Source organism: Trichechus manatus, unplaced genomic scaffold (assembly GCF_000243295.1).
Source record: "Trichechus manatus latirostris isolate Lorelei unplaced genomic scaffold, TriManLat1.0 scaffold00074, whole genome shotgun sequence".
Classification (NCBI taxonomy): domain Eukaryota; kingdom Metazoa; phylum Chordata; class Mammalia; order Sirenia; family Trichechidae; genus Trichechus; species Trichechus manatus.
In genome coordinates, this window is record NW_004444010.1 from 704,448 (window position 1) to 713,683 (window position 9,236).

Consider the following 9,236-nt stretch of genomic DNA (forward strand, 5'->3'; position numbering starts at 1 on the left):
AAAATGTGAATACTGAAGAGTATTGATAATGAAAATTTGGTGATTTTATTTTTTAAAAAGATGGAGAAAGGGCATTTAAATAATTTTATATTCTAAAGTAAATTGTAACCTGCTAGATTTGTTTCAGCTTGTAATAGAACCCCACACTTTTTACTAAAATCATTTTTTCCCAATTTTTGGTGGATATTGAAACTTAGGAACTAGGTAAAATCAGTTGCTGTTAAGTCGATTCTGACTCATGGAGAGCCCATGTGTGTTAGAGGAGAACTCTGCTTGATAGAGTTTTCAGTGGCTGATTTTTCGGAAGTAGATTGTCAGGCCTTTCTTCTGACCTGGGTCTGGGTGGATTCAAACTGCCCACCTTTTGATTTGCAGCCAAATGTTTGAAGCATTTGCAATATTCAAAGAGTCCCAGAAACTAGGTAGAGGCACAGTTTTTAAAATCAAGCGCATGAACTAGAATTATACATGAAATTTAGAAACTTGTATTGTGAAGATTCTATTTGACCAGGTTCAAGACATAGCCTTGCCTTTGTAATTATAAAAAGCTTCAAATGTATTCCCTTGTGAACCACCACAGGAACACAAAAGGACTCAGAATTGCAAATGGGATTTTTTAGGTTTCTACTTCTTTTCTTTTTTATTAAAGAAAGACATCATGACTTCAAAGTAAAATGTCTTCTTAATGTTCATCCTTACTCTGGTAAGTGCCTCAGAGATTTGGATTTAATCCTTTATTATGCATCAGTTCTTTTATATATGACTTTATAGAATCACAGAACTGTGACATGAGGCTAGAGATGGGGATTAACATCTCTCTCACCAATGACTTGGCAAAGTTTCACCCTGTGGTTGCATATTGTCTGGATTTCTAGGTTGGGCAAGATCTGCTAAAAGATTCAGCAGAATTGTCTTAACAGTGTTGAAACAATTGTTTCACTTAGCCTGGTCTAAATGGAGAACAAATGAGGAAGCAAAAGAGAAATCTATAACAAGATTCATTTTTCTGCTCTGTTGCTGCCGCCTCCTTCTCCTCATAAATCTAATGGGAGAATTGAGCTAATCAAGTTGTGAATTTACAGTCAACAGATTCCTCACACCTTCTAGAAAATCAGTATCAGCTTTTAAAAACGTACAATACACTAGAAGTAGAGTAAACTACAAATCTCCAAAATTAACAGATGCTTCTGTTTTCTTACAACTAATGAATAGTCACCATGGCAGAGGTTGCTATGACGTTTGAAACCCATGGCTCTAAATTTAAATGCATTTTGGGCATAAAAATCCAAAATATGCATATTACCTACATAAAATATGTGGCACTCCCTTCAAGGCCAGAAAATATTAGATGTTATTAAAACCAAACCAAATCCGCTGCCATCGAGTTGACTACGATTCATAGAGACCCTATAGAACACAGTAGAACTAACCCATAGGGTTTCCAAGGAGAGGCTGGTGGATTTGAACTGCTGACCTTTTGGTTAGCAGCCATAACTCTTAACCACTGTGCCACCAGGGCTCCAGATATTATTAAGGAACTTTTAAAATGAGGTGATTTCAAGCAGCATCTGTCATGGGAAACACCTCCCTTTACATTTCCATCCCATAAGAAGAGTTTATGGGACAGATGATTTTGAGAGAAGGAAAATTAATAGACTGAATCAATTAGAACACGTTGGTGTGGAAACACAAACAACAGCTAAGAGGCGGGTGGATAGCAATATTAACAATAATGAAGTGCATTAATTATATAAGAAAAATGGAAAGTTTATTTTTAAACTCATGAACTATTGATACAAAGATACATTATTTGAAATTTTAGTTAAGTGTATTAATGGAATTGTACCTTACCAAGTGAATAATATGTTAATATTTTACCTGTAACAGGATGTATAGGTAAAATATATGAATAGATTACAAATGGATTTAGCAAATGCATGCATAAAAGGGCCATGGATAGCTCTGAAGAGAAGACTTAGCTAATGTTTGAAGTATTTATCCTAGAGGATAATTATGCCCTCTCTCAGGAGGTATAAAATATGATAAGACAAGTTTTAGGTTCAGATTAATACCTGAGCTTGAAATCTGGCTTTGTCCCTTTTCAGGTGCATTCCCCTGACCATATTGTTTAGCTTCTCTGAGCCTCATTTTTTTTTCATATGTAAAGTAAGCATTATAACCCTACCTCATAAAAAGAATCAAGGAAGAATCCAGGGACTCCTTTGGCTACAAGGAAGACCCTCAGTCTTTCAGCACCCCAATGCTCGGCTCTCTGCCTTACCAACCATCTGTTCGGAGGTCACAAGGACAAATCTCATTAGGCCCTTTATCCCAGTTCACATCATTCTCCACAGGGAACCTGGAACGCCCAGGTAATCCCACACCCCTGGCCTCTAATCCCCATATGGCTGTATAGGCAGGGAGGCACTCCTCATCCCTCTTCCCAGCCTTAATTTTCCCTGAGCATTTACCACTATCTGATAATGTGGCTTCGTATTTTCAGTAATTCCTAGGTTTTGTTATTACATTTTTCTTTCTAAAATATATGCCCACTATTAGGAATCTTGTCTATTTTGCTTTCTGTTGTATCAACCCCCAGGGTCTATGAAAATGCCCAACATCTAAGAAAACTAGTTCATTTTCTTGCACTCTCCCTGCTAGAACAACACTTGGTGCCTCTGTGGGTAGAATACTGAGTGAGAAGGTGCATCAACTGATGTACACCACCACCCACAACCACCACCACCACCACCTGAAAAAGAAAACTAACCCTCTGGGTTTAAAAAGATTATATAGACCTAGAGACATACTCCTACATTATTATAGAAATAAATCAAGTCAGATACAAAACTTTGAGTTTGATCTTTCTTTGACTAAGTCTCCTTCTCCCACTATTTTGTTCCCTCTTGAGTTGGGGATGTGTCCTGTGCGCTGAAGAAGTTTTTTAATACTGGCATTTTAGAAAAGTGGAAAGAGCATTCTAGTTTGGATCAGAAATGCTCAGGTGGTCCCTGGCTCTTCTGCATAACAGTCCCATGAGCTTGTTATTGCTCAGTTTACACAACTATAAAATTAGCTAATACAAAGGTCTGTCCTATTAATTTCAAAACTTCATATTAGATAATGAAGGAGGTATGACTTGTGATCCCTAAAGTGCTAAATAAGTACATTTTATCTTTATTAGATTCTAATGCTCTACATTATCTTCATTGGTGTTTAAATCAAACAAATATCAACAGCATGTATAAAAGAATTGAAAGTAAGAAAGACCTACTTTTTTTCCCCCCATAAATTGATCATCTAAGACTTGAGTTTCTAGTATCCCGGGGTTCAGTGACAGCCATCTCACTTCACCACAGCAAAAATATGAATAATGCTGAAAGCACTGAACCCAAACAAAACATTATTTTATAGAATTTGTTGTTGAAGTGAGTTGGGTCAAATGAGTAAATAATGTGGCTCTTAGAAAGACAAAGAATTATTGGGGAAATACTTGTTACGTTGTTGAAATGCAGATGAATTTATGGGTTACATTATATGGCTAAATTTAGAATTGATAATTTATGTCATAAAAATTTGGAAGGAGGAAGGAGAAAAACTATTTTCTAAATAGAATTAAATTTGGATCTCATAACTGTGTTTAGTAATTACAGACATTTTATTTCTGTTTTTAAATAAATCTTTTTAAATCTTATTATATTTCTTACTCATGTTTAATGAAATTTACCTATTCTGTAATTCTTCTATCAAATATTATGTGCTTCTTTTCTCCCCCACTATCCCTCTCCAGATGTTTCCATTGAAATAAGTAACAATAAAATCACTATATATATTTTAAAAAACCAATGGAATTTGACCCAGGTAGTATATCCAGATTTATGTATACCCATAATTGCAGTCACCAAAAATGAAGAGAAATTAAAAATAAATATACTAATGTTTTAACTGAAGAAGCTAAAGGGAAAAAATTAAAACTACAAACTGAAGGAAGTGGAAGAAAGAAAAAGAAAGGAAACATACTTGTGATGGTTGCACAAAAAATACCACTGAATTGTAGACATGAAGAATGCTGAAATGCTAAATGTTTTGTTATGTATATAACCTGTGGCCTTTGAGTCAATTCTGACCCATAGCAACCCTACAGGACAGAATAGAACTGCCTTATAGGGCTTCCAAGGCTGCAAATTTTTCCAGAAGCAGACTGTCACATCTTTCTCCCAAGGGGCAGCTGGTGGTTTCAAACTGCGGACCTTTCGGTTAGCAGTCAAGCGCTTTAACAACAGTAAATAATAAAAGAATAAATAAAATAGTAATAATGAAATGTAACAAAACTAACACAATAAAGAAAATATGAAAACCATTTCTACAATTTTGTAGTATTGAAAATCTACTGAAGAAACACAAATTATCTACCACCTTAAAGAAAAGAATAGACAGATTTGAATTAAAAACAAAACAAAATGAAGATCAGAATGATAATAGACATCATGAACAAAGTTAAAAAAAAAAAGCAACAATCTCGGAGAAGATAGTTATAGCATACATATATAAAAAAGTCATGCCTTTCTATAAATCAGTTTTTAAAAGACAAACAACAAAGTGGGAAAACATGCAAAAAATAGAAACATAAAAATAAATATAAAGAGATGCCTCAACTTCACTAGTAATAACAGAAATGCAAGCTAAGCAGTACGGGGTGCATTTTAACTTATGAAGAGGATGAAAACTAAAAATCAGTTGGCAAAGCAATGCAGAAACAGCCAGTCTCATCAAAGAAGCAATTTGGTGTGATTTATCTCAGTTTAATAATATGCATAGTCTTTTCCCCAGCAATTTTACTCCTAGGTAATTTTTGTACATGTGCATAGACATATATATATCTTATTATAGTAAATATATTGGCAACAATCCAAATTTTCAGAAATTTTAGCAAGGTAAATTTCCACTCAGCTAGAAGCTACGTCTCCCAGCCTTCCTTACAGCTAGATGCCATCCTGTAACCAAATTCTCACCAACAAGCTTTAAGTAGCAGTGATGCTGGCAAGTTCAGGAGCACATGTCTGAAGAGAGGCTGCCTGTTTTTCACTTCTTCTGTATCCCTACTTCAGAGGATCATATTAAAATCTGGTGGAGAGGAACCAGCTCCTCTCATGTAGATAACAAAACCAATTCTTGTTTGATGGCAGACCAACAAAATAAAAGGAATCTAGGCCCCTGAAAACTCTCGTGAAGAGAGCCATTTGACCGACCCTCCTGGGACTTCAGTGTGAGAGAAAAATATATTTTCCATCGGGTTTAAGCTACTGTTACTTGGTTTCAGTTAAAGAGAGATGAAACAATGCCCAACTAATGCACTAGTAAATTCATAAGCCCTGAACATATGACACTGAAATGTGAAAATATACTATTATAGATGCTTTTATCAGAATTCATATATAAATCTATATTTAAAACCAGCAATCTGGCATCCCTAAAACTCTGATAAAGACACATATCTCAAACAACTTAGATTTTATCTCAGTTGCATTTCATGTTTACTAACCTCCAAAGTAAGAGCCATCTGTCAGCTTCATTTCTTTACTGGATTTTGTGATGACACCAGCAACACCATGTTGAATGAAGTACATTTTTTTACCCACGGCTCCTTCTCGTATGATATAATCTCCTGGTTGAAATACCTCAAATCTTAACTTGCTCAGCATAGCAGTCACAAAATTAGGATCTGCATTAGCGAATAGAGGCATTGTAGCCACCAGTTTCCGACAGTTGAAGTTGACTATCTCCTAAAGATAGCAAGAATAAACAAATATTAAGAGAGATATTAATAATATAAAAATGAAAATGTGCTGAAATATATACATATATGCTCATACATATATTTCATAACATAATTTCAAATCAGAAAAAATATATATAAATTTTATTAATCCAGATATCTCATCAAAGTCAAGGATCATGTTTTATTTCTGTGTTGAAATTTTGTTTCCAGTATCTAGTGTAGTAAACATTCAATAAATGTTTGTTAAAATAAGAAAATCTCAGCAAACTTTATAACTTATCATTCTTTTATTAATTCACATATGAAATTAGAACATCTAAAATGTGGAATAATTTTAGACTCCATTTTACCTTTTTTTCCTGAAGAATGAAGCCACATCACTTCCTATTAACTATATATAACATTACCGGTGCTTTGCTCCATTGTGTGGAACATTCTAACTTGCACCCATTGACAGGGATTCTGAAACAAGGGCCCAGATGCCAGACACAAGCATTTTGGTGTTTTTTGTTAAAGTCATTCATATTAGAGAAAGGACAATGGAGAATTTAGGGAAGGGTTACACAGGTGAGACTCTAACTGTAATACATAGTTACAGATGAAATCTGGGCAAGATCAGAACATCACCCTTCCAAAAACTGCTATGATTTCCACCGGCAGTCTAGACTGGAAAGAGGCTGTATGTCTCTTTTCCAGGCTTCTTTTCCCCCGCCCTGGGGTCAGAACCGACTCGACGGCAACGGGTTTTTTTGGGGGGTCAAGCTGATTGCAAGTTACTTCTAGAAGATCTGTGTGTTTGATTTCATGCTGCAGTTTCTGGTCCAGATTAGACATACTGGTATCTTTCTAGACCAAAATAGAGACACGAAGCCTACTGTTTTTTGTTATCTCAAGTCAGATTTGTAGCAAAAAAAACACGTTAGGAATCTGAATCCTACCACAATGCAATTCCTCAGAAATTACTTCTTCTCTGAGTCCCAAAACAAAGGACTGGGCCTAGAACTGTGATCTAGCTTGATACACACAGAAACTGAAGTCATCTCTACTGAAAGGTGGGAACAGGGCAAAAAGTAATGGAGGTATTAACAGAGTCTGAGGACAAATTCCTTGCCTAGGGGAAATGTAGTATGTAAACTCCTGGATTGCAAGACTGGGAAAGAAGGTGTCCTCCAATTTTGCTTCACAAAAACACCTGATATTAGTCCAGAGTTGGGCCAAATGATTCCAGCTCATATAGAATGTACAAAATTTGGGGTCCAGAATAGAAAAGGATATGTTTAATCCTCAACAATATCTGGTGAATTCAGTGGAGCAGAGAAGTGTATATAATACAGGAGCTTCATGAACGGTGGAAATATAGTATAAAATCGGCAGCAATAACCAGAAAATTACCATAACAGGAAAAACAAGAGAAAAGTATTATATATGGTATGTGGTACAGCATCACCCAAGCCCAGATTTTGTGGCTGACTCTGTTGTTGGCTGAATCTAGGGCAGTAATTATCTCAAATTTTGAAATATGTTTCATGTCATTGAGGGCACCAAAAATGAGGGAAGAAATAAAAATGTTGCCCTAAAGAAATTTCTCTCTCAAAGGAATATTATTATAAAAACTATATAGCATCAATGCAGTTATTTTAGTCCATTTTAAGTTGACAATTAGCAAAGAGATGTATTTCATTTATTACTCTTTAAAATACACTGATTTATTTTCTTGTGACATTTAAAAATCAATTTATCTTAGAGAATTAATTGACAGGTCTAACTGAGAAAGGAATTGATATTTTTTGTTAAAATAAAATCGTAATAAATACTTGGTATGAAGGAAATACTCATGAAACAACATGATTTTGAAGTATATACAATATATACTTCTCTAAAGTGGACTTGTTGCTGCTTCATTGATGATAATTATGACATAGAGTGTCACAATGCATAGAAGATGTCTTGCACATAAAACAAACAATTCCATATAAAAGTATTGAATATCAAGAATGTGATTTCTGTAATATTCCTTGCATAAGGTCTCCCATAGGGAAGTGCATGAGGCCTGCTCAGACAGAGCAGTCACCACAGACGAAGCTGACTGGCCTCCTTGCCTCCTGGAGGGCATTTTCTTTCTCAGAGATCACCAACAGCTGTCTCAAAAATCTAGATAGGAAGAAAACTCTGGGAAGCCCAATAAATAAGCTTAGATGCCTTGGGAAATGCTGCAAACTGTTCTCTCAGAAAGTTAAAAGTAGGATAAATCTTTGCTATCAAGAAGATCTTAAGCTAGAACCCAATATATAAACATATTTGTAATAGTTGAAAAAGTGTCTTAAAGATGGCATGAGACAGAAATGTTAATTCCAGATTTTTCTAAGACCTGCTATTCAAACCAACAAAATGGTTATTTAATTTAGCATTCTAAATCAAATGTAGTTTTATTTTTAAAATCAGATCTGACCAAATATTTACACATGCATAATTTTTGTTATTCAATACGATGCTTTTCACTTGGAAATAAAAACTTTGCATCTAAGAGTAGTGCTAAGGCTTTCAATCAGCTTTTATCTATTAAAAAGACACCATAATAGAACAAACTAACAACGGTAAAGGACCCAATAAAACAAAAAAGCCAAACCTGTTGCCATCGAGTTGATTCTAACTCATGGAGATCTCATCTGTTACAGGGTAGAACTGCTCCATAGGGTTTTCTTGGCTATTTTTTATAGAAGCAAATTTCCAGGCATTTCTTCCATGGTGCCACTAAGTGGATTCAAACTACCAACCTTTAGTTTAGTAAACTAAAAAAAAAACCCAAATCCATTACCATGGAGTTGATTCTGATTGATAGCAACCCTATAGGACAGAGTAGAACTGCCCCACAAGGTTTCCAAGGAGCGGCTGGTGGATTCCACCTGGATCTTTTGGTTAACAGCCAAATGGTTAACAACTGTGCCACCAGGGCCCCTAAGCACAAACTATTTGCACCACCTCAGGACATTAAAAAGAGCCTTCGTGGTGTAGTGGTTAAAGTGCTTGGCTGCTAACCCAAAGGTTGGCCGCTGGAACCCACCAGGCATTCCTCAGGAGAAAGATGTGGCAGTCTGTTTCCATAGAGATTACCGCCATGGGAACCTATGGAGCAGTTCTACTCTGTCCTATAGGGTTGCTATGATCCAAATAAAGGATCTTACTTTGAATTGATGTGAGTTTATTTCAGACGTGAAAGTCTTTGCTTTCAGCAGTCCTTCCCATTGCTTTGCTAAAATATAACAGGATTATTCATGTTCATTGTTTGGTTACAGTGTAGGGAGCCTTTTTTTGTTTTTTTTTAAGGTATAACATAGATATAGGAGAGAGCACAAATCTTTTATTTATTTATTTATTTATTTAATTGTACTTCAGGTGAAGGCTTACAGAACAAATAGTTTCTCATGAAACAGTAGTACACATATTGTTTTATGACATT

General features: G+C 35.4%; 1 protein-coding gene across 1 annotated transcript in view; it reads right to left on the bottom strand.

Annotated features, from left to right (window-relative positions):
- Positions 1 to 9,236, bottom strand: part of HCN1 (hyperpolarization activated cyclic nucleotide gated potassium channel 1) — a 515,164-nt gene that overhangs the window by 65,324 nt on the left and 440,604 nt on the right. Inside the window, exon 6 of the mRNA XM_004380447.1 lies at positions 5,543 to 5,783. Coding sequence (XP_004380504.1) covers positions 5,543 to 5,783 — 241 coding nt within the window. The remainder of the gene's footprint in view (positions 1 to 5,542; positions 5,784 to 9,236) is intronic.